We start from the raw sequence: 27960 nt of genomic DNA, 5'->3' as shown, positions 1-27960 counted from the left end.
ATATTATCCCTTTCAGTGATAGGGACATTGCCATTATTAAAGATGGAAAACAAAACCGAAATTGTAATTACATTTTTTGCAGCCAACTGAATATTGTGCACTTGAATAAAGACCTGCACTCTCAGATCCTGAAACTCTTGCCACCAGGTGGAGATAACTGTTGGATAACAGCATGAACATCAGGTTTATTTTCAAATTAATCAAACCTGCAATAATTCTCTGACAGATGGATTCCAATTCTGTTTTATTAAACAAGGAGACACAGGAGAAGGCAAACTAAGGCCCAGGCCTGTGAAAAGCATAGCACCCACAACTTGATACTAATCACCTCCACTCCCACTGATGTCCATTCACATTGAGATTATGGAGGATCTCTGAGGCTTGTGCTGATAAATACAGATTTGCAGAGCAGTGAAGACACTACTGAGTGACCTCAGGTATTCATTAATATTTGCGTATCATACATTAATATTTGGCTGCTCTGGCAAGTCTTACTATGTTTTTAACACAGTTGTCATGGGGCACACTTACATACTTAAAGATTATTAAAAATAAGTATTGTATTATTTCCAGGCAGATCTCTTTAACTAAATATGTCAGTTAACTTGTTAGGAATGTCTAATGGAGGAATATCTGTTTTTACACTTCCCTCCTCCTTGGTTACAGTTTCCCATCCTCTCAACATACCGCCAACAACTGTTCAAGTGGCTGAAAGTTCTGTTCAAAATTGATTGGTACCATCAGGAACATCAAGGAAACCTCTCCTGAATTTCTCAAAGCAAAATGAAGCTGACGGACTGTTAAGGCCATAAGGGAGGATGCAAAATTTTATCTACTGGAACCAAATCTGCAAAACATTACAATAATTACTCCCAAACTGGAATGGTGTAAGGTATGGAGCTGCTGTGTATCTGATAGGCCTTAGATATGTATTTATTTCCAAATTAGGAAACTCCCCGATTAGCAAGAAATGCTGTGTGGCTATTCTAAATTACACGAGCTCCTCTAGCTCACCTAGCAAGTACAACTGACTGGTTGATATAAATCTCTAAGACATCTGCAAATAACTAACCAGCTGTGCACACTTCTCACAGCGCATTGCTCCTCCGCATGCACTGGTAACAGGCATAAAATAAAACACAGTTAAGGAGAGACAGCATCTGGGCTTTAAAGGGTTTGGGTGTTCAACTCCTCCTCAGACGGAAGGGGAACAGTGTTCACTGGAAGTTGAGAGAAGCACCTTTGCTTCTTACTGTGATGCAGACATGCCTGATAACCCAGACAGCAGAAGCCAGTCTATGTGGAGAAATGTAAAATAATTAAAGCATCTCTTTTAATGGGTATTTATAAAGCACCTGTTTTATGAAATATATAAAGTATATATCTTATCTTTACAATTAGAAATAAAAATACCTTATTGTAAGGACCTTGACTATTCACAGTGCTACAGGAGGGCATAAGATCCCCCAAGATTACCACAGTAACATTCTTAGTAATAAATCTCTGGGCTACATCAGACACTTCTACCTCTTTCATAGATGACATTTCCTCATAATACCACTTTCAATCACATTTAGTCAAGGTGCTCAACTTCTGGCCCATTCTTAGCATGAACTAAACATGAGCTTAACTATAACCATTTGTGCAAACACAGTCTCGAACTGGGACATGAAGCATTCACCAAATCACCTTAATGTAATGTAGACATTAGAAATAATGCCTAACCTAAATTTTAAAATACCTACTAGTGAGTTTTATGACAGCAAAATCACTACCTTAGTAAAGAGAGAAGTGATTTTTAAGTATCAGTCTCATTTGCAAGTATGAGATTTTAGGAGTTGCTGTATTGGTCTAGGCGAGACACAGTTATACCTGCCTCCCTGCTATCATTACTACCAAACAGTCTATTGCTTTACATATGCACAACAGCTCCTGTTTTGCAGGCTAATCCACAACAGATTTGGCAAGTCAGAGCCAAAGACAACAGCTTTGTGATAAAACTGGCAGAATTATCTTTGCATTGGCAAAAAATATTTCTGGTGTATGGACACAAAATAAATTGTCCAGCAAAGACCAACAGCAACCATTGTGATGACTCAACACAGTATTGGTTGAGAACCAAGAACAGATTCTACACATCAAATGTACAAAATAATCAATAGAAGATATTCTATACTAAAAATTCAATGCTTGCTTTGTTATTTTTCATAAGACTAATAGCAGAAAGATGGTTACATAAATTAGTTAACGGGAATGAAGCCCTTAATTATTGGAGAAAGAAGTGATAGGTAATACATATTTAGAAACCAGATAATATCAATTCTGTTACCAAAAAATTCCTTGAACTACCAAACCATTAGAAATTATAAATTCAGAAAAAATAGTTATACAGTCATATTTTTCTCTTAAAAATAGGCTATGGACTCTCATAAATTGCATCTCAAGAAGTTCTGGTTAGTAGACTCAGATAGAAAAAAAAAGAAAAAAAAAGAGACTGTCTGGGACTTAGATGGATAAAGAAAAGAAAATGTCTCTAGAGGGAAAAAACCCTAGAAAAATGAAATTTTCCTATGTGGTTTCTTAAGCAGGGGTTAGCAGGCCAGTGGAGTGAAAAGGACAGTTGCGTTCTCTGAAGAATCAATACGCACTAGAGGATCCTGACTGCCTTAGACATAGCTCATTACTTTCCCATGCAGTTAAGCTGTTTGGTAGCTTTCTCTAACTCATCTATGGATCCAGTTGGGCAATATTCTGTGAGCCATACAATCCCCCACACTCAAACACCAAGCAACATGCAAAACTGCTCAAGGCAACTAGAAAATGTACAAGCTCAAACCTGAGCACAAGATGACCAAGATCCTCATCATCTCAGGGAACGTTCCCACCACCTGTAAAGGCAGCAAGGAAGGACTGGAACAAACAGCAATAAGCAGCAAACAAAATTTCAAAGATCATGACAGTGGGTACCAGTGAGACATGGGAGTCAGTACAGAATTGAAATGGTGATTAAGATATATGGATTAGTCAAATCAGTTTCGTAGTCTCCGAGACGAAGAATATCTCCCCAGTGATGATGCCACAGGGGTCACAAGCTACTTCCATGGCTATTATTTCCCCATCAGCATGAATTCACCTCTCCAGGATTCAGGTTCATTCACATGACTTTCATCTAATAGCTATTTTAGCCATTTCTCTGGCAAAGTGAACGATGGTACTATTGGCTTTTGAAGTATTTAATCTCCACCTGTGATACCTTTGCTGCTCTGGGTTGCGTTTAATCATGATATTCACTTATGCTGGCATTCAACATTTAAATAGAAGTTTTGGAAGAGAAAGGCTTTCAACTTCTTCTATGATGTGAGACAAATGCTCCAGCAAATGCTTGTTTTGTGGAGGCTTACAGGCAGCTCTCTGCATTTGTTGGCTATCTTCAGACAGAAAAAATAGAAGTCGCTTGGACTGTTTTTCTCACAAGTACGTTTTCTTGCAGATTCCTCTTCTATAAGCAGCAGTCACAAAGAAATTACGAACTGACATTGGTTCATCACTGTCACCCAGCTAAGTTCTTTCCAGGTGATAAAGGACATGCTGTGCAGAGATCCCATCTTGAAAAGCTGATGCTTCAGGCCATAGGGTTTACCTCTGCCCACTGTGCAGAGCTTCTGCAGAGCTTCTGCCAGAACTGTTTTGACAGTCTCCAAGCGTGGAAATGAGCTGGGTGGTAGTTCCAGAGAGGTACAGTCCCTAAAACCATAAAGAACTACCATGATCACCTTCTCTAACCTTCCTTGTACGCATAGTACCACAATTTTCCCAGTGAACGGGGTAATTTTTCTAGGATGGGACTTCTAGAGAGCTATCCAAGCCCATTCAAATAACATTAAGTTATGGGCAACCATTTAGGAAATTGCATCTTACTACAAGCCTGAATTTGTCTCACTTCCACTGACAGCTTCTGATCCTTGTTATGTCTTTGTCCATGAGGGCAATCTTTATCTCATACCAAGTATCATTCCCGTGTGTATCTAGACATAGTGCTAAAGTCATGTCTAGCCTGTTGGTAAGGATATATACACACACAGCGAGGGCCAAAGATCTTACAGCTTAGGGACTGCACTATGGGAAGACAGAAAGCTGTTGGCACACTATCACAGGGAAAAGAAATTCAGCATTGCAAACCTGAGTTCAATTTCTTTAAATAATACTTGTAATCAAATGCATGCATTGATTCCTGGAGAAGTGTAATGTTTGAGTTGGGAAGAAGTCAGGTCTGTGCTCTGGGGTGGAACTAGTGTCTAAAGCTGGTAGCAGCTGATTAAAATGTAATGTATCATCAAAAAAAGGAAAGGGAACCCACACTGCTCTGAACCTGAAATTCTGAGACATTAAATATTTACTAAAAGAAAATCTTTCTTCAAACTCAGAACTGTAAGATCTTTTCTAGAGAGAAAAAGCTTTCCAAAACAGACTTTTGTTGAAAACCCATTTCACTACTAAAGAAAAACAGTTTTGATGGAAAAATTCCCAGTCAGTTTTTCTAGCACCCAGCAGGGGAAACTTAAATCTTCTTCTGCAAAAGCATGAAAGAGCAGGATCTGCCTCTTTGTATAGAGGGGACCATAATTTAGTCTTTTAAGAATTCATGAAAAAGACTTAGGAGTGTTCAGCACAAAGCCATTCTATGCATAGCAAATGCGCTATGCCTGATTTGCAGTCTTCTGTTCATAAATGGTGAGCCACACTTCCAGACTGCTGGTGTCCCACTCCTCCAAGCTGACCCTGAGCAGCAGACAGCACTCAGCAGATGCTCTTTAAACCTGGAGTCAGCTGCAAAGGAAACGCAATGGAAAGAGCATAATTCTGGTCTGCTTCCCCTTACAGTCAACTTTGTAAAGCAATAGCCTTTGGCTATTTTTGTCAACCTGGTAAGGGGTGGGGAGAAAAGGAAAAAAGAGATTAAAAAAATAGGTGCAGAGCACATAAAAAGAGAAGTGAAGACGACAAAAAAAACGGGTGAGAAGACCAAGGGAAAGATTTATTGGAAGTGTGGAAGTAAAGAAATTATATCCCCCCACCAAAAAGAAAAAAAAAAAGAAAGAAAAAAATAAGTAGAAAATGAAAAGGATAGAGGACTGAAAGAAAAATAAGGCAAGAGAAAGGCATCAAAGGCAATATTATAACAAGACATAATGGATTTTACTCAGACAGCTCCTTGTTTTCCAGCGTGAAAAGTCTCCATATAGTATTTAGTAAAGGTATGAATTTCATGGACAACCAGATGGTACTTCAAACACATGGACATATAGAGAGCGATAAGAGACCAGGCACAGAGATTACACAACCTTGCAAATGCTGCCTCACTCAAGGAACATGATACTGGCAGGTAAAACTAGGAGACAGTGAGCATATAATAAAAGCTTAAAAAGGCACAAGAAGGGAAAACGTATTCTGTACCAGTATAAGAAGCAATCATGAATGAGACTGCAGCATCAGACTGTTCCGTTTTAAAGATTTTTTTTGAGTACACACACAGACATGCCCCAGAAATATGCCCAGAATTAAAGATTTAAGATTCTCTAATACAGAGCCTTCTGAAAGGGCAAAGGAAAAGCAGAAATATATTTCTGTCTTCTAACAGAAAATACTGAGATCTTTATCAGATACTGATACAGAACTCTTGCATAATTGGAAAATCCAAGAAATCTTTTATAGTGAAACTTGTTAGACACCCAGAGCTTTGATCATGGGGAACTGGAATTGCTCTGCTAGTATGACAGTAACAACTAGGTGCAAAAGCTTCTCAAGTGCTCCACAAATCAATTTAAGCAAAACAATAAAACCATACAGCTTATTGTACTGGGCCTGAACCCAGCCAACCCGCAACACATATTCAACTAATGTTGACACATTTTACAGTAATCTTAAGATTAGACATACATGTTAACTAAAGATGAATCTACTTACTAGGCTCTTGAGACCATTCTTAGTGCTGCTGTGTAACGTCAGACACATTCGACACAATATAACAGTGACCATGCTAGAAATTAATTTTTTGACAAGGACTGCAAGATCAAGCAATAAATAGAAGAGCACAGTTTAATGATGTGTGATTTATAAAACTGGAAGCCGGAGATTAATGTGATCATAATTCTCTTTAAAATACATATATTATCTGGGGAGATATTCTTACAATGACTTGCAAAAAAGAGATGCCTTGTAAGCAGAGATTTGAACAGTAACATGCAAACCAAAGAGCTTATAAAAAGGGAGGAAGCCCAAGGTATGGAACAAATTATGAAGAAGAATAATATCCTATATAATTAAGCCAATGTTCAGGGACAAATGATGATGGTTCATAGACAACTATGTCAGTAGTAAGGGGCTGTCTTGGTAGAAAAGCATACAGAAAGAACTGCTTTGTTATGGAGCACCTCAGTGCCAGGGGTCCTCTCTCATGCTAAAGGCTTCAAGACACTATGGGATGTAAATTAAAAAGCTATGTCTCTAAGTGTGTAGCAGAAGAGAGCACCTGCCAACTCATCCTATTCCATGTATCCCTGGAAGAACTACATTCCTATACAGATGTAATGCTTCTATCCGTGTTTAAGGAGTACACAGCATATACTCAAACCAGAAGCCTATGGAGTTACCTGGCTGTAATTTACATTTCTGTGTTTTGGGAACTAAAAAGAAACATTTTTTTTTCCCTCCAATTTTGTCTCAAACTGAAAATAAGGTTAAAATAAATGGGCTACCTTTCCAATTTACAGCAGGGAACATTACATACATAAATACAGTTAAACACATCAAATTTGAGATCGAAACTCTGACAGACCCTTAGGTCTAGCACTATAATTGAATATCACTATGATTATACTGTCAGAAGCAAATGAACAGGCACTTCTCTTTATTGATGTTATTTATAAGTCACTCTTGAGAGGGAAAAGAAATGAACAATTATTTGAAAAAGCTATTATATCTTTAAGTAGCAAAGAATCAAAGATGCTAGCTTTTCATATTTCAATGTAGAATAGCAATAAAACAAACAGGTTAATCTTTTCATATCTCCTTCAGTTCTCCTCAGTCCAGTTTTCTAAGGTTTATCTCAAATAATTTATTGAAGAGGAACCAAAAAAATAAACAATGCCCTTGTTAAGCCTCTCTTGTAAAACACAGCTGCATAGTACTGTTGTTTCATAAGCAAACCAATCTTTACAACCTTTCTCCATCTACCAGAAGTGGTGAAAGAAGAGGTGTTTCCACTCATCCATTTTTGAACTAAAAAATGTTGTTTCCACCAGGGTGGTAAGTTCACCTAAATCAGTGATTTTCCACCTGTCCTGGCTGGAGGATTACTTCTGAGGGGTCCACAAAATGGACTGAAGAACAGTAAGTCTATTATTGATGAGCTTCAATTCACAGCAAATTCATTAGCAAACTTGTAGGTTTATGAAGCTTGCCATCCACTAATATGGGCAATGGGTCCGACAGTAGATATAAAGCTGATAGATTGAATACAGTAAATTTTAGAAGTTGAGGTTTCACCAAAGTGATTTGGGTTTTCTCCTCCGGGTAACAGAAATTGTAGTTCTTAATAGAATTACCTTCTGAGATACTACATCTAAATGCACTTATGAACAAGCAGGGTACCCTGGGGGGTCCTTGACCGCTGCTCATCCACATTCAGGACCTGGTCAAACTGTGCAGTGGCTGACACGTGGCCTATCCATCCAGAGAAAACCAAGAGAAACCTTTCTCTTCCAGAGAAACCAAGACACTATGGAGTGAAATGAGGAGAGCGCTGGGCACTAATGAAGTCCTGGGTCACATCCCACTATGGAATCAAGACACAGCAGAGTAAGTCTGTTTGGACATAACCAGTTACAAAATATTTTGTTTCCTCTTTCTTCTTGCAGTTGCCATATACTCCCCTAAACTGTGTGGTACAATGGATACAATTGGTTTTAAATCTTATCCTTTGGCAGTTATGCCTCTGCCAAGATGACTTTGTGGAAGTTATGAGAATTAAATATTATTGCAACACATAGTATTACTATTTAATATCATCCTACATTTTATATCTCTTGTGTCAGCACCATTCTGCTGCTTACATAGACTGCATTTAGTTCTGAAGCACCCCAAGATTCTTTCCTTTGCAAGACCCTAGGCAAAAAGCACTGTGACGGTAGTAGATGGTAACACTGTAGGAAGCAGTCCTGCATTAGTAAAGTGACAGATTACATGGACTACTCAGTCTTTTCCATATCTGATTTCTATGAGGCAATGAGTGTATTGTTTGCTCCCTTCTGTACCAAAGAAGTCATCAAGCGACTAGTACTCAAATGCAACTGAAAAGGCAGAACTGGGGCTTGTCTTGAAACAAATGCTGTTCCTGTGCAGGTTAGCTATGCAGAAGTTACTGGGAAGTGGAGAAGTCGTTGGGCTACGCCTTCATAAAGATCTAACTCTTCATCAGCCTGGCTTGTGGTGTAAGGAGGCAGAGCTCACTTGAAACTCAGTCGTCTCACATGACGATGCACTATGAGCTCCATCAAACAAGTGCGGCAAAATAATGGGTTCTTTTAGTCCCTCACTTACATGAGAAAAGTAGAAAGTGTCCTCTTCTTTTACCAGGAAAAGAGACTCTTAAAGTGCCAACACTGAACTAACTGTAGGTTTCTCTCCCCTTTTGCTGAAAATGTTCCTGTACTCTGTGACATACCATGAAGGGGGGCAGCACAGAAATACATCTGCATGAACTATTGAGCTACAACAGAGTTAACACACTAGTCACAGACTGCCACAGTCTAATAACACAAGCTAACATATACCATTTTAAAGCCAAAATACCAAAGGGACTAGAACAAATGATCACTTTATCAAAAGCAAGCCATTCTCCTAACGACAGTATACCAAAAGGAGGTGCTCCAGATTAACAGGCAGCAGTTAGAATCAATGCTGACAGAGATTTATTTGAGGAAGATTTTCTTCTTGCTGTGTCACTTCTTACTGCAGAGACCTGAAGACAGCACTTGTATGAATATAATTGCAAACAATGCTGCAGATAACCAAAGGGCATGCAGAAATCTAACTGCTTTTGCAATCAGTAAGCTTGGAGGATCAATGCGATCTTCAGTGAATCAATACTTCACCACTTTGTAGGGAAAGCTGTACCTTATGACTTGATCCAAAGCTCAGTGGACTCACTGTCTTTCCAGTGACTGCAATGGGCTCTGAAGGAGATACACAAGCCAGTCGTGAGGTTGAAAGAAGATGCGAGATTCAACAAGGGACAAAGTGTCTCATCTAATGACAAAACTCAGTGCCCCAGCGCTGAAGTGGCTGTCCCAAGTAGTACCAGAGATTAAGTTTATTTTGTTGCTCCAGTCCTTGTAGGTCAAATTCATCCCTTTTAATTCAGTTAAAGCTAAACCAGTTGCCTAACACCACAAAGTACCCCCACCACTTGGCATAAGTCAACACATCTGCAGTAGAGAAGTCTAGCACTGAACCACAGCAGAACTAGGAGGCAGAAGTGTGGCTCACTAGCTAATGCAGTGGGACAGTTTGTCGGCACTACTGCTGGCTCTAGCCAATTTTATAAATCCTTTATTTTGATAAATATTGAGAACCAGATTTTCAAAAACTACTGAAAGCCAGGCCTACATGATGGATCCAGGAGCTGCTCTGAGTTCCTAATGGCAGCACACCCCAGCCATGCCTCAGTTTCATGATGGATAAGGCTCAGAGATGCACTAATCTCCATCTCCCTCCTTCATTGAGTTGGTTTCTATTAGGAATGAATCCTGGGTGCCTGGAACAGAAAATAACTATAGCAGGCCCTGGAAGCCTGAAATCTCCAACCCTCGTTAATTCACACTTATCCATATGTAACTTCAGCGTGAATGCTGTCAGCACATTTTCCTCATTGGAATTCAACAAAAGTTTAGGAAAACAATTGTTTTAGTAAAGGAGCAAATGTAGCTACAGTACTGAATTAAGTTTGTAAAGAGAGAAGTCTTCAACTTCACTGTTTAATTTGCACGTCAGTACAAATCTACAGGGGACCTCAAAGCCAAAACTACTACCAACACATCTTGAAATATGTAAAAGGCAAGACTAGTCATTGATTGTGGAACAAAAATCTGAGTACAAGGGAAGAAACTGTTATTGAACTGAATGCGCACAGGTCAAGGCTGGCCACATTCACAGTATATGTGGAGAGACACACCTGGTTTTGCAGTGGGATGGCCATGCCCTCCTCATGCAATCTGGCGCACACATGCTGCACTCGAGGGCCAAAGAGGGAGGGAAGAAGTCAGAGTCATCTTAGACCGCATGTGAGATTCGTGTCTCAAAGATACAGTTGACAGTTGCTGCCAGTGTGTACAAGCCATTACAAAAAACGAGGCATCTGCCTCTCATTGAAAACAGGCTGTCATACATGCAGCACGTGACTTAAAATTTGTGATGGCATGCACTAGAAAAGCAGAATATGGAGAATGCAAAACTCCCTGACTCACATATGCTTCTGGTGCAAAACACTTAGGATGCAATTTATTTCACATAATAATCATATCCATTCTGTGAGATATTCTGATGCACCCCAGAATTCAAACTGAATGTTAGAAACTGTATTGAATACTAAAGGTTTGATTTTTACCCACATATGAATCATGTATACAGTCGCAGTTAACATCCCTCCCCAAGCACCTGACAGGCACCCAAGTTAGATGTGGCCAACCTAGGTTCCCTCGAATAAGAGCTGGAGAGCGGGAAGCTCTCACCTTGAATCATCTGGAAGGCTCCCTTACTGTATCTATTCAGAGCTCAGAGGAAGTGTTAGGATGTGCTACAACAGGTAGTATGGATACTTCCAATTAATACAAAGTTATTAAATGTAGACACAGTGGCTAGAGCCTTTTCAAACCTAAGTAACAGCTAATTTGTTCTGAATAAGAAATAATGCCCATCAGAAACCCTAGCCAATACCATGGATTAGTCTTCTGGAGGAAAAAGAACATCCTCTATATTATTAGAGTACTTTTCTACTAGAAAAAGTTGATTTAGGAGAAATAAAAAGCATCTGAAAGAGAAATTCTAGATGCTTTTGTTCCTTCTCTGCTTAAAACATACTTAGTCAAAAAGCAAAGTTAGACTCTCAGCTCCTATACCATACTTCAAGCCAATAAAAATAAAGATGCCGGTTTGCAAAGGCTGTAGCAGATGATGGCAAAAGCTAAGTGTGTCCTAGCGCGAGAACCACAGAGCTCTGCACTCCCTGTGAACACAGATGTCACAACTCTACCTCACTCTTCTGGATGTGCAAGGAGTGACCCAAGTACAAACTCCCTGAAAGCAGAGGCTTTCAATACGGTGACTGAACTGGTTCAAATCCAACACACGGTCTGTTCTGTCTGGTGCACTATAAATAAATCCTGAAAAGTTGTATTTGAAGATTTCCACAACAAGCTTCGACATAATACCACCTGGTTTTGATTGGGTGGTGGGGGTGTCGGGGGGGAGGGAGGTCTACCAACTCTCCTTCAAATTCGAGATTAGTGTCTTGCTACAGTTGCCTATAGATTTTAAAATCAGGAGGCACCATGTTAGCAAAGGGTCATTGGCATGCATTGTAGCAGAAAACAGGAAATAAAATTAAACATACAGCTGTGAGTAAGATCTTTGGCAGGAGAAAGAGAGCTTTGGGAAGAAAGTGGCAAGGGCAAAGCACTATGAAGTAGCACAGTAATGCGGTCAAGAGGGGGAATGAAGCACAGGGATAGAGATGAAGAAATGAGAGTGAGGGTGAGAGGAGCAGAAAAAAAAGCACAAAGAGATAAAATGACAGTAAAAGAAAGAAGGCAAAGCATACAGAAGAGAAGAATGTACATAAGGAAAAACATCTCTCCTAGGAGTAATAGTTCTTTAGTAAGGGCAGGAGCCACGTTGTTACACAACAGGATATACTGTTTTCTGTATAGAAAGAGTTTATTTAAATTTATATGAAACCTCAAAAAAAAAAAATCTGTGGGAGAAAAGAAAAAAAAAAAAGAGAGAGTAACATCATATTTCTTTTGACTTTTAAATTGCTTTTTAGGTCATATTTCACCCTCCCCTCCCACCCCCCAAGTATTTTCCAGGATGGAATTTTCTTCTTCCCACTCCAGGATTTGGCGTGGGTAGAGCATCGCAGATGCTGCTGAACTCAGAAACCAAGAACCTGATTCATTCTTCCCTTGAATCTTGTGCTATCATTTAGACTGGGACCAAGCAAACGTCAAAGGCTGCAAGTCAGAAAGATAATTTTACACAGCTTGTACATTCACTCTGTCCCAGCATAACGGTGGTACAAGAGGGAGAGTAAAGATAAATCCAGTTCTGAATCCCTGCTGGTTTGTCAAATATTTGTTTAAGAATAATTATTTTTCCCCCTGTTCCAGCAGACTTATGCTCTAAAACTCCTCTGCATTTTGACTGTTGGTAAGACCAACAACCATTTTTCAACTTCACAGAACAAAAATCCTTAAAACGAAGACAACCTCATACAATCAATCAGCAAAGCCCTTCGGTCTCACTGACCGTGTTCAACAAGTCCAGATTATTTTCTGCACGTTTCCTTTCATTTCAGCCTCTAGTACTGTACAATCACACTGCTGGGTATCAATTCGTACTCAAAAAGGATTCTCAGAATAAACTGTAAGGAGTCATATGACATAAAAGAAGCTGCCTCTGAGATAAGTGATACAGTGTTCGTATTTTTGAAAGCTGAGGCCGCTTTCAGTAAGAAAGATTCCCTGCTTACTTCATTTTAGACTTTAAAACAAACAAAAGCTCTAACATTTTAAAAGGTTAGACACGTTTTTTACTCCCACTGTTTCTTAATAAAACATCATTTGTGTGGGAAAACAGCTTAGTGCATACTTTAAAAACAGGCAAACCATTAATTGATCCAACATGTTGGCAGTTTTAGAGAAACTCACTAGACAAGAAGAAGTGATGCATCTTAAGTTTTGAAACAGCCTGAGCTTTACTTTAAGGGTGCATAAGTATGCCAAGCTCCTACTACTTTATACTGCTTAGCATATAATCTGTCATACTTAAAGTAGCAAGAAGTATAATCCGAACAGCTACTAAACCATGTGCAGGTTATAAAGCACAGTTTTAAGAAGCTCAAGAGGTTATGAGTTGTTTGTCTCACAAAACCAATGGAAAATACTAAAAAAACCCCATCTTCTACCAATCCTACCAAAGAAACATGAATTTGCCCAAATAAATGGTTAATCTCTTAAAGAGGCTGCACACAAGAGGTTCCAAAAGCGCTACTTTTGCATCAGCAGTATTATAGCATTATAGTTAGGCAACAAATTGTTTTTCAGCACATCCACGCTAGCTAGTTTACTGTGGAAATTTAAAATGTCATTAGAATAACATCCTGTTTTGCAGCCTTTCTGTGTTTCAATTTACCCCTAACTCTGGTAGGATTCAACTGGCATGAAACAGCTGGGCGTGATTAGTTACTGGATGCAAACCAAACTGAGATTTCACAATAGGTGGCATTTTCATCTCCACAGCATAGGCTGCTATGGCAGAAAACACCGTCCCTAAATATAAATCTGGTGATCTGTTTTAAAAACATTATTTCAAATCGAACACTGTTACAAAACCAGCGTTTTTTTCTGGGCATAACCCAAGGCTTGGGTTGTTTCCGATGACTGGATTTCTGCTCAGTTCTAGTTGACGAGCACATGTTGGGACCCGAGCACCCATGTGCTGACACTGCGAGCACAAACTCCATCAGAGCGTTCACCTGGGAGAGTGAACCCCCCCTCTGCCCCAGTCCTGGACAAAATATCTCATGTTCTCACCAAATCAGATACTTGGCATTCCTACTCGATCCCACAGCTTTTACACTATTAGAGGCAAGACAGTGGACGCTGTGTTCCCTACTTTATTGCACCTCCTGATAAGCCTGCCCCATAAACCTTGCGCTTCTCCTCTTCCGAAGGTCTCAATCACACCCGACCCCACACGGCACCTGCCAGAGGCTCTTCAGGACACAACAAAACATCGGTGCCCCACAGTGGGCTCAGGCTCCCGTCCATTCCTCCGGCTAGACCCAAACTTTACATCTCCCAAACTTTTCACCCCAGCGTGCATTGCTGCTAGCAGCACATCCGTCCTTTGCCATGGCAGCACGGAGGGGTGCTCCACGGCCCCCGGGATGGGCACCCACTGCCTGGCGAGGCCTGCAGCCCACCCTGCTCCCTGCCAGGAGGTGCGAGGACACCTTCCCCCCCAGCAGCCCCCACCCCGAGGATGCGGGACGGCAGAGCGGACTGCCACACGCAGGAAAACGGGGCCCACCCGCCCACCAGCACAGACCTTGGGGTGCGCCCACGGAGCGTGGGCAGGGTGCCGGGGCTCACCTGCGTGGGGCATGGTGATGGTCTCGTTGGCGTTGCTGGAGCCCACGTTGTAGATGACCACAGCGGAGGCGTTCTGGGCGGCGGCGTGGCGGATCTTGTCCTTGTAGGTGCAGTTGCCCCGTGGGATGAGGGCCACCCAGCTCTTGCCCGGCGCCGGGGCGTTGAAGCGGGTGCCGGGGTCGCAGGCGTAGCGGTCGGCGGGCGAGGCGGAGAGGGCCACCTGCCCGCGGGCGTCCTGCTTGGGCGACTGCTCGCCGTAACGCCCGCACTCGCTCTTCTCGCTGCGGAGCTCGGCGCTGCCGGCCGCCGGGTCGGCGTAGGTGATGTTGACGAAGGCCGTGTACCACTCCTCCTTCTCGGCCACGGTGAAGTCCAGGCACAGCAGATGCACGAAACAAAAGGACAGCAGCCATGTTGAGAGAGCCAGGCTGCGGCACGCTTGGATCACGGACATTGCCATCTTCATCTGCCGGGCCCCCCCGCGCCGGCCGGCCCGCCTCCGCCCCCGCCTGTCGGTGTCGGTGTGTGCGTGCGCGTGTGGCGCGGCCCGAGCCGCCGGCTCCGTGCGGAGCGGCGCTGCTCCCGCCGGGCGCCGTGCGGGAGGGGAGAGGGAGGGGGCGGGGAGGGGAAGGGAAGGGAAGGGAAGGGAAGGGAAGGGGAGGGGGCCCTCCCCTCTGCAGCCCGCTGCCTAATTCATCTCGGGGCCGTTGGGTTTCCTCGGGCTGGCCCCGTCTCCGCCCTCCCCTCTCCCTCGCTTCCTCCTGCCCCTCTCCTCTCCCTCGCCCTGCCCGCACAGCTGCCTCCCCCGCTGCTGGCAGCCCGGCCGGCCGCCGGGCGGAGGAGGCGCGGAGGAGGGGGGATTTCCACACACACACAGAGGCACAAAGGCGCCGCGTCGCTCCCGCTCCGGCCCCGGCCTCGGCCTCGGCCTCGGCCCCGGCCCCTGCGGACGCCCGGCGCGGCCCGCCGTGAGGGGCTGCGCTCCCCGGGTGCGGGGCGGCGGGGGGCCGCCGTGTGCGGGAGGAGCGGCGGCGGCGCGGCAGCGGCACCTGCCGGCAGCGGGGCGGCAGCGCGGGGGGAGCCGCGGGGCCCGCGCGAGCGCCGCCGCGGCGGTTGGGGCCGGGGCCAACGGCCGCCTCTCCCGCGGAGGGGAGCGGAGCCCGGGGGCGGGGTGCTGGGCAGGTCGTCGGTCGCACCTCCGAGCCGGGGTTTCAACTGGGGTTTTTCTTTTGTTTTCTCTTTTCCTGACTGCTGTAGGGTAAGTTGGGAAAAACGGCAACTGGTAACGTTCTAACGTAATCGTGCCACACGGCTTAGAGGGATAACCGCTTGTGTATCAGGTTTAAAAACACAAACCGAATAAATTTCTTACTACACGTTTCTGAATGACGCTGACAGGCACGTTTACCAAAATCGGGTGTGCAACTGACGGCAACACAGAGAACCTCGAAGGTGAGACCTCAAAGAATGGCAGAGCCGTGCTCTGGAAACACTCGAACTCCACAGACACGGACAGAAAAGAATAGTTCCATTTTGGCTCAGTGAAAGCCCAGATTTGGGGATTTTTAATGTATAAAACACCCCAAAAGAATTTTGGCCAAGACTCAAATGCCTTTCAAAAGGGTCAAAACACAACCGACGCTACGTTTGTCTATCCTACTGCAAGTGAGTAGCAAAAATTCTGCTTTTCCATAACTATGTTCAGTAACAGAAGGATGTCTCACAAGATTGACAGATATTGCCTATTTTAGCCCCCTCGCTATTAAAATCTGCTGCTAGAAATACCATTCCCTTTCATCTAGATGAGGCGCCCGAAGTATCTCACTAGTGTCAATATTTGCCTGTTTCCAGTTTATGTTCAGGGCTGCCATTGATCTAAGCAAACAGATGACAGCCTTAACCATATTTTACATACACACACACACACACACACACACGCTGCTTTGAAAAAGTTATTTCCCCAAAGTGGAAAAAAGTGAATTTGGGAGAAAAACGTACAGGCGAATAGGGGAATAAAATAGAGAAGTTTACAGGGAAATATGGTGGGTTGCCAAAAATTCCACCATCAAGCAAGAGGATAACTTTCCTTGAAAGCCCATTCCTGGAGAAGCGAAGTCAGCAACTGAGAAGAAAAAATTACCATGTAGAACTAACATTGAGAAACGAATGGTGAATGGAGTTTACTCCAGTTGGCGGCCGGTCACAAGCGGTGTCCCCCAGGGCTCTGTGTTGGGCCCAGTTCTGTTTAATATCTTTATCAATAATCTGGACGAAGGGATTGAGTGCACTCTCAGTAAGTTTGCAGATGACACCAAGTTGTGCGGGAGTGTTGATCTGCTTGAGGGTAGGAAGGCTCTGCAGAGGGACCTGGACAGGCTGGATTGATGGGCTGAGGTCAATTGTATGAGGTTCAACAAGGCCAAGTGCAAGGTCCTGCACTTGGGCCACAGCAACCCCATGTGAAGGAGTGAAAGGGTTGGCAAGATTGAAGTACTGAGGGTTTGGGTTATGTCTGAGAGAAGGAGGCTGTGTGTCAGGAGTAGGAGTGGATGAGACTGGAGAGAGATAAGGCGAGCGTGTGATTTTTTGTTGTGAAGAAAGGAGCTGCAAGGTTACAAGAAGATGGCCAATCGTATTAGCTGAAGGAACGCATGAAGGACGCGTGGACAAGACATATAAACCAATAAGAGTTCTCTCAGTGGCGCATGTACAAACAATTAGAAAGTATATAAGCCATGTAATAGTTCAATAAAGGGTCTTCAATTTGCCACCAACACCGGAGTCCGTATCTCATTCCCTTCACCCATGCAACGCTACAGGCTTGGGGAAGAGTGGCTGGAAAGCTGCCTGGCAGAAAAGGACCTGGGCATGTTGGTTGACAGCCGCCTGAATATGAGCCAGCAGTGTGCCCAGGTGGCCAAGAAGGCCAATGGCATCCTGGCTTGTATCAAAAATAGCGTGGCCAGCAGGACTAGGGCAGTGATCGTGCCCCTGTACTCGGCACTGGTGAGGCCGCCCCTCGAATCCTGTGTTCAGTTTTGGGCCCCTGACTCCAAGAGAGACATTGAGGTGCTGGAGTGTGTCCAGAGAAGGGCAACGAAGCTGGTGAAGGGTCTGGAGCACAAGTCTGATGGGGAGCGGCTGAGGGAACTGGGGTTGTTCAGCCTGGAGAAAAGGAGGCTGAGGGGAGACCTTATTGCTCTCTACAACTCCCTGAAAGGAGGTTGTAGAGAGGTGGGGGTCGGTCTCTTCTCCCAGGTAACAAGCGATAGGACGAGAGGAAAAGGCCTCAAGTTGCACCAGGGGAGGTTTAGACTGGATATTAGGAAAAATTTCTTCACTGAAAGGGTGGTCAAGCATTGGAACAGGCTGCCCAGGGCAGTGGTTGAGTTGCCATCCCTAGAAGTATTTAAAAGACGTTTGGATGAGGTGCTTAGGGACATGGTGTAGTGGTGGTCTTGGTAGCGTTAGGTTTACGGTTGGACTCGATGATCTTAAAGGTCTTTTCCAACCTATACGATTCTGTGATTCTGTGAAAGTAGATGGCAATCAATGCTAATTAGAAAGTGTTGAGATTTCATATTGGAAGCAAAAGCCATAAGGGGAAACCCCATGCCTGGAAGGGCTATGGGCAGTAAAGCATTTGTATATTTGGTAGCGTGAGAAGTATTATTAGAAGAGAAGGCAAAAAAGGTATAAATGATCAATAAATATTTCAGGTTTATATTTGGAAAGGCAGGACGTGCTTGCCAGATTATTGACTCATAAAAGACAGCTTAAGAAGCAGCTCCTAAGAACATAAAAAAAACAGCAGACCCAGAAAAATGGCACACATGAATCCCAAAAGAGTGGGCGGGAGGGCGGAGAGAATAACCCACTCTCTGACACCACTTCAAGTAAATCTTGGCGTAACAGGAAAATCTTGAAAGATTGAGTGTTCAGTTTCCTGATAAGATCCAGAAAAACTAATTATGGTGACCAGGTAGTTACAGGCCGGTTAGCCTAATGTTAACCAACCCCAAGAAAAACAAGAGAGGAAAAATCCAATGTATGGATAAAGTTTGTCTTTATGGGAAGTGGCCTGCCAAGCAAACATGATCCTTGGTTTTGGGAGGAAATTATCAGTGTGGTTAGTAAAGTTACACAGCCATGGCCATAACAGGTTTTTGAAAAGTATGTTATTCGATGATCCATGACATTCTCATTACACATGTAACCTATTAAGGACCAGATAAGACGAGCTTAGTTGAAACAGAACGTGTTGTAATAGAGCTCAATGCAAAAATACAACTCCAGGTGACCGAAACTGCCAGCCACTCTGGAGCAGAACTGGGGAGTGTGTGGTTTACTGTGTGCACACAGGGAAGGATTTGAGGGTCAGAGCAGGAAGGAATTGGGGAAGGATCCTAAAGAGGATGCAGCTATCCTCAGACGTTTCAGAGGAGTAACAAGTAGGAGTAGGGAAGCGATTTTCTCTCTGCATGAAGCATCAGTGAGACAGATATTGGAAGCTGTCCAGTTTGGGTATCTGCATTTTAAAAAGGATCTTGAAATACTAGAGAAGGTTAAGAAAGGAACCCTAAAAATAACTTGAAGTAATTCCTCTCCGGGGAGAGATTTCAGGTGCCCAATCTATTCAGCTTTTCAAGAAAAGAGGCGATATGATTACATTGTGTAAGTACCATCACAGGGATATAACAGCAGGTACTAATAGGCTCTTTAAGCTAGTGGTTAAAGGCATAACAAGAACCAAAGTTTAAACTAAACAGTGCAACTTAGAGCAAAAGTAGCTGATTAAACAGTGATTGTCCATTGGAGAAAATTCAGAAGTGAGACTGTCCTGGGAAGTGAAAGACAATCTACTTTTATATTCAAATTAAACAACAACAACAAAATACCGCTGGAAAGCATGCTTTATTTAAGTGCAAGATATGAAATTCTTCACAATTAATTTATAATCTAGTGGTTGCTTCTCACCTTAAAAGTACTCCTGAATAAAAACAACAGAATATTTGAATACTTTTGTTGCTGAAAGCTGAACTACAATTAACTAGGTCAATGCTTTGACTTACAATCACCCGGTTTGGTATAATAGTTGATGGTGGTCCCTCCCATATTATTTGTTTCTGTTGACAGGAACATCTGAGGTTGTCCCTTTGCCTGGCTCCCCAGAGCTCTTTTCTGGTCCTGGCACAAGAACACCGTACTTTCAATGAACATCCAAGCAGCTCTAAACATGTTTCCTCTCAGGCCTGCAAGACATTTGCCACCACCTTACCCTAGCCTATGCTCTGTCCTTCAAAAAAACCAAACCCTGTGACTTTTGTCCCACTCCACAGAAGCATACAAGGCACTCATCCAGCATGATCACAAATCACCTTGCCTGGATTACAGTGAAAAGCACAATTTCTTCTTTTATATACTATTGAAAAGCATTTTACAGTGCCTGTAGCATTGGGGTGGGGGGGGGTGTATCTGAATTTTGGATGTTATTTATGACTTTAATAATATACTACAAATTCTCCTCCCCATTTTCCATGCTTCTGAAGCAAGAATAATTCCAGCTGAACTATACCTTGTAGAAAGTTACAAGACCATCATATTCAAACCTGAGTGTGTGAAATGTGGTCAATACGTAGAAGAGAAGTGGCATGTGGGGAACTCCAGCTCCAGATTCTCGATATACAGAAACTCAGAAGCTGGATTTAGGTAGCAGCTGATAATGAGCAAATGACACATTGAAATTCACTACATGACTACCTCTAGTATGTGCCACAATACTTTTGTTAGATTGCCCTTTCACAAGGTAAAATTCATTCGTTTATACCCTTTTTGGTTTATAAGGTAACTTGTTATGCCTAGATTGTGCTGGATTGTGTGTCTGTACCCAAAATTTCAAACGATCTCAAAGGCAATGGCTAGAAATTGCTTCAGTTAAAGATGAGGAACCTCCTCCAGGCTGCTAAGTCTCCCTGGTATGGAATCCCATGGTGTTTTGTAGACCTTTATCTCAGCCTGTTGTGTCAATCATTGTCAAGAGGTAAAATGGCAAAAGGTTTAAAAGCTAGGCTTTTAAAGACTAGGCTGCCTAAATTCTGCTGAAGTAGGGATTTACCTGGAAGTTAGGAATCTTAACCCAGAAGAATACTGAAGATGGCACTGCAGGGTACTGAAAAAGCCTAAATTAGGTGTCTTGGCTCCCTTTGCCATTAATGGAAAGATCCTCCAGCAAGCAATTCAGAGCATGCAAACTTGATGCCTTATTGTATATGGGACCTAGATACACCCAAAGGTCAGTGATCCTGTGTTAAGCTGGGCACAGGCAAAAGCAAAGCTACGGAAAATACACACCACAGGGTAGGTGAGAAATCCCACCTCTCTCTCTGCTCTCAGGAGGCTTCGGTCAGCAGCTCAGTTCCCTCTACATTGAGTGTGATGAGTCCCCGCAGGGGTAGGACCGCAGCAGGTGCCGGCTGGGAGAGACTTGCAGTTAGAGCTAACTCCAATGCAGCCTGAAGGTTTCTTGATGCTGATGGACAGCAGGAAAAGTTGACTGAAATATGATCTCTCTGTAGGTGCTCAGGAAAATAAGTTCTTTCCCCTTCCCTAGCTATGAGGCTGAAATTGATTCTTGTTTACAGCTGGAGAAGAACAGAAGAGATGTTAACAACAGGAGACCACACAAAGGATAAAGCAATACCATTGACTCACCCATTTGCTGTCAATACTGTGCTTTGAGTTAAAAAAAACCAGCAAGTTTGTTCATTTAGAGAGTTAATTGAGCAATACATCTTTTCTTGACCTGACATTGTTAATGCTCCATCCATCTTCCTATTCATATGCTAATAACTATATTGCCTGTCACTTACTTTATTACAGAATCCTGCCTTAGATTGGAATACTGCTTCATTCTTCTGTAACATTGTTTGAATTACTATAGTTGCTACTGTAATTCTGGTTTCATTTACTTAGGTCAATTTAATATTCTCGATAATGCTTTGATGCTCTGAAGAAACCTTCAGAGTAAAGTTCCAGAAAAAAACTGTGTTCCAGCCAAGATAAAATCCTCATGGGAGCTATAGGAAAGGTTCAATAGAATTTATAGGCAAAGTGACATTTTCATTTAAAAATTATGAAAAGACTTGAAAGAAGCTTTATCTTGTTTGATCCTTATTAAGTTTTCATAGTGAGATGGTGCTCCCTGTGTCCCAGAGGCAAAAATTGCCGTGTCTTATCATGTTTGTTTAGCATCTGCTTTTGTTACAGAGATTTTTTGTAAACTACAAGAACCCAGGAGATTGCTGCTGATGAACATCTTTCTGCCTGTTCCATCTTCTATTATAGCTTCTTAAAAATAAAGAACATTTGAAAGAAACATGTCTCCTTTCTGCAATTTCTTTCTCTTCCGTAATAGCTCACTCAGCTCCCTTAAACTTTCAGCATTTTCCGCATTTCTTATTACTCGCATGTAGAGGCTTACTAAGCCCTCAGTCAAAATATTGGCTTTTCCTTTGCAAGGTAAAAATATCAAGAAGTTAGTTTTCTCCTGTTCCTAGGTTATTTTCCTTGCTCTCCTATAAAGGGAGTTATTTAAATGTCTTACTCGGAGAAAAAGTGAACTGACAAAATCCAGCCGCAGCTCTGCAGGGTAGCCACAGTGTCAGCACTGGGCCAGCATTTCCTGCCATCCCAATGGGGTGGTTTCTCCTGCAGTACACCAGTAACTTGATTACAAGTGCTCACCTTACTTACTGCTCCTTTCCTACCTGTCTCCTTCTAAGGCAGAGCATGTGTAACTAAATACATTGAAGGTCTACCAGGAACTAAAAAGCTCCTGTTATTAAGCTTACCATCTTCCATAGCCTACAGCATGGGGGGAAGGGAGGGAACTGCTGTGATAGCATCAGATCCAGGTACCTCCATCTTCTTTCTTGAACGGTCAGCCAGACTGACTGGAGACAGCCTTTAGCTTAAGTGTGGGATAAGGCTCAAATTTGTATCTCTGCGTCGGTGCTAGCTGTTCTGGTGCTGACAGACACACACAGAGTGAAGCACAGTCCTGCTGAGGCAGAGTTTCTTAACGCACAAGAATTCAAGCTTCGAAACTGTGCCAGCTCCTACTGTTTTAATCATCTTCCAGGGGAAATATTGTGAAGAACCTAAAAGAAGCTGTAACTTATAACAGAGATTCTTTCCAAAAAAACCAGACAAATTGGAAATGTATTAGACAAGACTGTGTAAAGAGTGGAACTTGCTGCAGAAGCTGCACAGAAATGTGTGATTAGAGATAATCTGTGCCTCACACTGGAAGTTCATGTGATCTGGAATGAAGAGAGTCATGCTAAGTGCTAGTTAGGTGGCTCGTAACTTCTGTGGTATAATGATAAATCTTGGAAGTAGAGGTTGCCAGCTACATGCCATTCGCTAATGCCTAAAAGAAATGCAGAGTTCAGTCTCTGTGCAGAAAAACACACTATTGTGGATAGCATATATTATATATTACCGCAGTTTTCAAATTAGTGGCAGAATCCTGCTTTGCACTGTTTTGGTTGAAACATATCAGTGAACATGCTGCAGAAGAGGTAGTATTCACACGGACAAAGCTACTTGCTCAACAGACACCATGCATCTTGCTCCTTAAGCAATCACCAGCAGAAGAGGGTGCAGAGCTACAAAATAAAATGTTCACCTCGCCAAGGGTACACAACAAGTTCTGAGTGGCATAGTCATACTGAAAGATTTTCTAGTGGGAGGCTCAGCTTTTGAAAGGACACCCCTAAAATTCTTCCACCGTTGCCGAAATGAAGCTATTAATTGCCAGCATAGTAGGTGTATGAGAGGGAATAAGCTACATGTGCACATCCTAGCTATGATTCAGAGATTGCGCTTATAAGAGCCGTTTCCTTTACAGTGTTACAATTCCATAAAGCTACCACACTCAGACCAAAAGTTGAGCGTACCCAGCGACACTGAGATGCTAATGTTTGTCAAGACTTCCACCGACAAGCCTCTGAATGTAATAATGAAAAATAGATATACCCAGGATAATGGTGGGAATGTTTATACGGCCCAATTCAGACATATGCAGAGATTCCTGGTCTTGCCTGAGAGACAGGAAGCATATACCTGAATTAATTGTGCATTTTCCTACACTAATATGCCTTGCTGATGAACTTCAATAGAGCATTTATACAGCGCCACACAGACGGCAAATACAGACACTCGGCCAAATGAAAGATAGTAATATGTTCTGCTGAAAACAGATGTGTGAGGTAACTAATGGAGGTTTCCCAACAGTGATTCCTGGGATTGATCATATTTAATGTGATCATTAATGAGCAGGGTGCATACAAACAAAATGGGAAATTCATTGATGACTTAAAATAAGGTGCCATTGGCAACAGAGAGAAAGGCATGTATGGAATACAGGAGAACCTTATTGATCTGACTGAGAGAGATGTGATGAAATTCAATAGTACATAATGCCAGGTCATGAATTTACAGACTAAAAATACATATTTCTGCTCTTAACTGGAAGCTCACTGGTTGGGATACTGGTTCATGAGGATGTTAATGTCACAAAGATCTCATTACCCATCCCCACTCCCCCCTTCAAATGTGGCCTTAAAATGCATTAGCAGACAGGATCAGCAGCGATGGGAGGCATACAAATCTTCTCACATGAGGCCTCAAGAAAGCCCACCTGGAGTTGTGCATAAGAGGAACTGCACTTGTAGAAGATGCAGAAAGGGCAGCTAGGAGAGTGAGGGAATGAAGAATTATGAAAAAGTTAAAAGCTTGGCAACAAGGGGAAGGCCGAAGGGGATATGATTGCTCTCTGTTGGTATATCAGGAAGGCTAAATGCAGTGGAAGGAAAATAGCAATTTAGGATTTGGCACTTAAGAAAAAGACAGCAAGTCAATAATGTATAAATGAATACACAAAAAATGGAGGAAAGTTTTTAATTAACAGAACTGTGAAATTTTCTAATTACCTAACTGGAATTAAAGAAGACATGATACACTGATGTGAAGGAATTATTAAATGATTGCATGCAATAGCAAGGTTTGGACTAGATGATCTGGGAAATCCCGTTTGTCTGTTTCCAAACTTAGCTTTAAAAGTTGACAGGATATTTCTTTCCTTTCCCTCCCCTAAAAATAGCATAAATAGTATTATTAGCAGACACCAGATGGTGCTGTCACAGACAGTTTTATAAGCTCAGTACATCCAGACTTCCATTTTTGCAGGTTATGGCCGAAATGCTGTGTAGCTGTGTCGCATTAAGCATATTTGATGATGTTCCTGCATATGCTATTAAGGTTTGTTTGCTGCTCCAATCTGTGACTGAACAGGTTCTTAGAAGCAGTGCTACTGCTCAAAGGAAGCACTTTCATATGTAGATATTAAAATTCCCCTTTAAATGGTATTTTTACCACTGGGTTGAATAAAAGTTGCACTGAATCCTAGGGATGCCAAGCACATGAAAAAGATGAGATTGGGCCCAGGATTTTGCTGTCTCATTTTCTTATTTCCTTCCTTGGATCTTTCTTTAAATTAAGTGGAAGGATATTTGTTACCTGGACTGCGACTCAGACTAGAGCCTGTGAAGACTTTGAACACAAGAGTTAAAGGAGAAAGTACACATAGTTGTTACTTAAAAATTTTATAGAGCTCAGATGGGTTTTATTAATTTTGGGCTATTACCACTTCTCATCTGCTCTGTGCTTTAGATCTCTGTCCTTCGATAAGGCTAGTATTTAAAAGTGAGTGTTCTGAATTCATCACTCAGCAGACATTGCATTTAGAGTTTAGATAATAGCCCTATCCTTTGTATTGTGTCCTCTTATCATACATTTATAAACTGTTTACCACTACGATTAGAATGACAGAGAAATGGTCCATGCAGGGTAAGAACTGATGAATGATTTATAAGTACTTTTAGCAAAAAAGTTGTTCAAGGAAGTTTGCTCATCAAGTTCTAGTTCTAATCTCCGATGGGGGCTTTTTTTTTTTAAATATAGAATTGAGCACAGCAGTTTGCAATAACACTGCTATTTGTCTGACAGAGTTAAACTCAAATTGCTCAAATCCCTTTATTACATCGCACCTTTATTTAGCATATGCCTTAGTCAATATCTTGTCTAAAAGCTTCTTTTTGTGAAGAGACTAAAAGTTTTGTTGTCATAAAAGTCAATGTAATGGTTCATTATAACATCGTCTTGGGAGTAGAAAAGGCTTTTCTGGAGTCAGTATGGGTTTGTTTGTTTTTGTTACAGATTGCAAAGACTAATTAGGATTCCTGTAAGAGAGTCCATTATGATCACCTATTCTGATTTCCTACAACACTAATGATGTTATTAACATTTAAATTGTTAATATTGTTTTTAATCTCAGATATCATTCCTAGATCTATGTTTTATGAGACATTAAAAAAAGTAATTTTTCAACTTGTTAGCATTTCAATAATTTACATAGGGTTTATATTCCATTATACTTCTCAAACTTTACAAACTAATTTTTGATCTTCAAAGTAAGTTTGTAGAAATTCATTAGTTGACTCCTAAGCTACCCATGAACATAGGCAAAATTTACTTCCGCTATAAATCACTTTCCTCTTACTATCCAAACTGTCCATAAAAACTAGCAAAAGGTTTCAATAGGTGGTAAGGCTGCTCCACTCATGTTGTGGATGACAAAAAGTATACATAAATGTAAAACATGCATTTAGAGAAGAACTAAGGTTCTTTTCTCTAGGCATAGCATGGCCTTGTTCTGGTTTCTTTACCTTGAATACTTAGGTCCTAAATGGAGTGCTTGGTTTAGTAATTGAATGCAACTACCTGTTCTGACACATATAACCTACCAAGAAGTTTTCTCCCCAAATGCCTGCTTTCTTCCAAATAGCCCAGAAAGGTCTAAGAGAAATATTGTATTACATTTATCATATATCAAGCCTTCCATAGTCCAGCTTTTAGAAAATCAGTCTTTAGGCAAGTTTTTGAAAGACAAGAGTCTGAAATGATTTGTCAGGAAGCCCTCAACCCTTTAGTCTGTTCGGAACTGCAAAGCGGTCAGAGAAAGCAAACAGAGACTGTCTCTCCACCTCGAGGCAGGAAAAGCCTCACAGCCTCCTCTCCTCACCATGCGGGGGCAAGTTAGGGCTCTGCGCTGCAGCGGCAAAGGGAAGGGAAGGGAAGGCTGTGACTGAGAAACATTACACTATCAAGAGTGGTGGAAGATCATATGATTGGCGATATGTGTGCGTGCAATTTTTACAGAGATAGCTATACTTGTGAGTTTTCTGCCAATGCTCTGCTTTTTAAAAAATTATTATTTATTATTATTATCTTTTAGGATCAGGGGATTCATTCAGCACCTTTCATGGTGCTGAAAAGTCTTCTAGATGAGCGTCCTCTCTTTGAGCAGGAATCATCTGTATCTTCCTTCTCTATTTTCAAGCAGAAGGAAAAGTGCAACAAAATGAAAATGCTCCATTTCCTCTGTAAATATATTTAAAACTTTTAGGGCAATTATGTGGTACCTGGTAGCTAGCCAGTCCCTCAGTACAAGGAAGCACTTGACAGACATCCTCAGAGTTAATCTGTGACTGTGGGTCAGCCCCCTGAGGAACTGACTGCTCATATAAGTTACTTCAGGCTGCTCTTGTGTTTTTAGTGCTTTACCTGACCCCAGAGATTTGACCAATCTTCCCTCACAGTATTTTAAATCAAGATGGGAGCTTACAAGCAGTAGCCACAGTGCAACATTTCTCTGCCTTTCAGAACTGGAGGGCTACAGACTCCTGGAAAAAAGAAAACCAAACCAAAAGAAGAAAATCCATCATTTGTGTCCCGTGCCTGTTGGCCACCTGAGAGTAGGGACAATGGGCAGGTCTCTGTCACTGACACAGGTTAGGAGCAGACCATGACAATGCTTGTGTGTAGGCACTGCTTCATGCCTGATTGACTGTGTAGTAATGTGCACATGTGGTGGTTCCTAAATTTGGGGTTCTTGCAGACCTTCTGATGTCCTGTGGACACTCATTAGTCTTGGAAAACAGGCCAGGTAACACCGCTAGAATATTGTGCCCACTAACCATGGAGATACAGCAACCAGGGTAGGTGGAAAATAAACATATCACGTACTTGGTGTGCTGCAATCCACAGGTAGTGGCAACATTTCCACACTATTTAGGAAATATTTGTGTTGCCTTCATGCATATCAAGAGTGATTTGTGCAGAAAGAAAACTGCTTTCTTCTGGTGGTCTGTTTTTTCTGATAGTCAGCCTAGTGATTTATGCATAGGACCTTGGAAATGGATGTATTTTAGCAGACATACAATCTATGGGAATCAGCATCCCACCTCTGAATGGTCAAAACAAGGAAACACACTGGAAGGTACAAAAAGCCCTATGATAAGCTGATGGGAGGTGATTTGTCCTCTCATCATTGCCTCCAGCTCATACCATGCTGCCTTCCAGAAATGAATGTCTTAAATCTTGAAGCACAAGATGTTTGCTTTGTGCT

The 27960-nt window shown here is 42.2% G+C and overlaps 1 protein-coding gene across 4 annotated transcripts in view; it reads right to left on the bottom strand.

Moving 5' to 3' along the window:
* Positions 1 to 15428, bottom strand: part of RNF150 (ring finger protein 150) — a 149426-nt gene extending 133998 nt beyond the window's left edge. For 2 of the 4 annotated variants that reach the window (XR_012042599.1, XM_072862096.1), the window contains exon 1: positions 14430 to 15423. Coding sequence is in view for 3 of the 4 variants with exons in the window: in XM_072862096.1 (XP_072718197.1) it covers positions 14430 to 14895 (466 nt within the window). In the remaining variant the exon portion in view is untranslated. Of the gene's footprint in view, positions 1 to 14429 lie in introns of all 4 variants that reach the window. The other 2 variants (XM_072862097.1, XM_072862095.1) reach the window with 2 other exon arrangements.
* Between the last annotated feature and the right edge of the window lie 12532 nt (positions 15429 to 27960).

The sequence above is a fragment of the Ciconia boyciana genome, chromosome 5 (assembly GCF_034638445.1).
Source record: "Ciconia boyciana chromosome 5, ASM3463844v1, whole genome shotgun sequence".
NCBI classification, from domain to species: domain Eukaryota; kingdom Metazoa; phylum Chordata; class Aves; order Ciconiiformes; family Ciconiidae; genus Ciconia; species Ciconia boyciana.
This window is presented reverse-complemented; position numbering and strand designations above follow the sequence as displayed.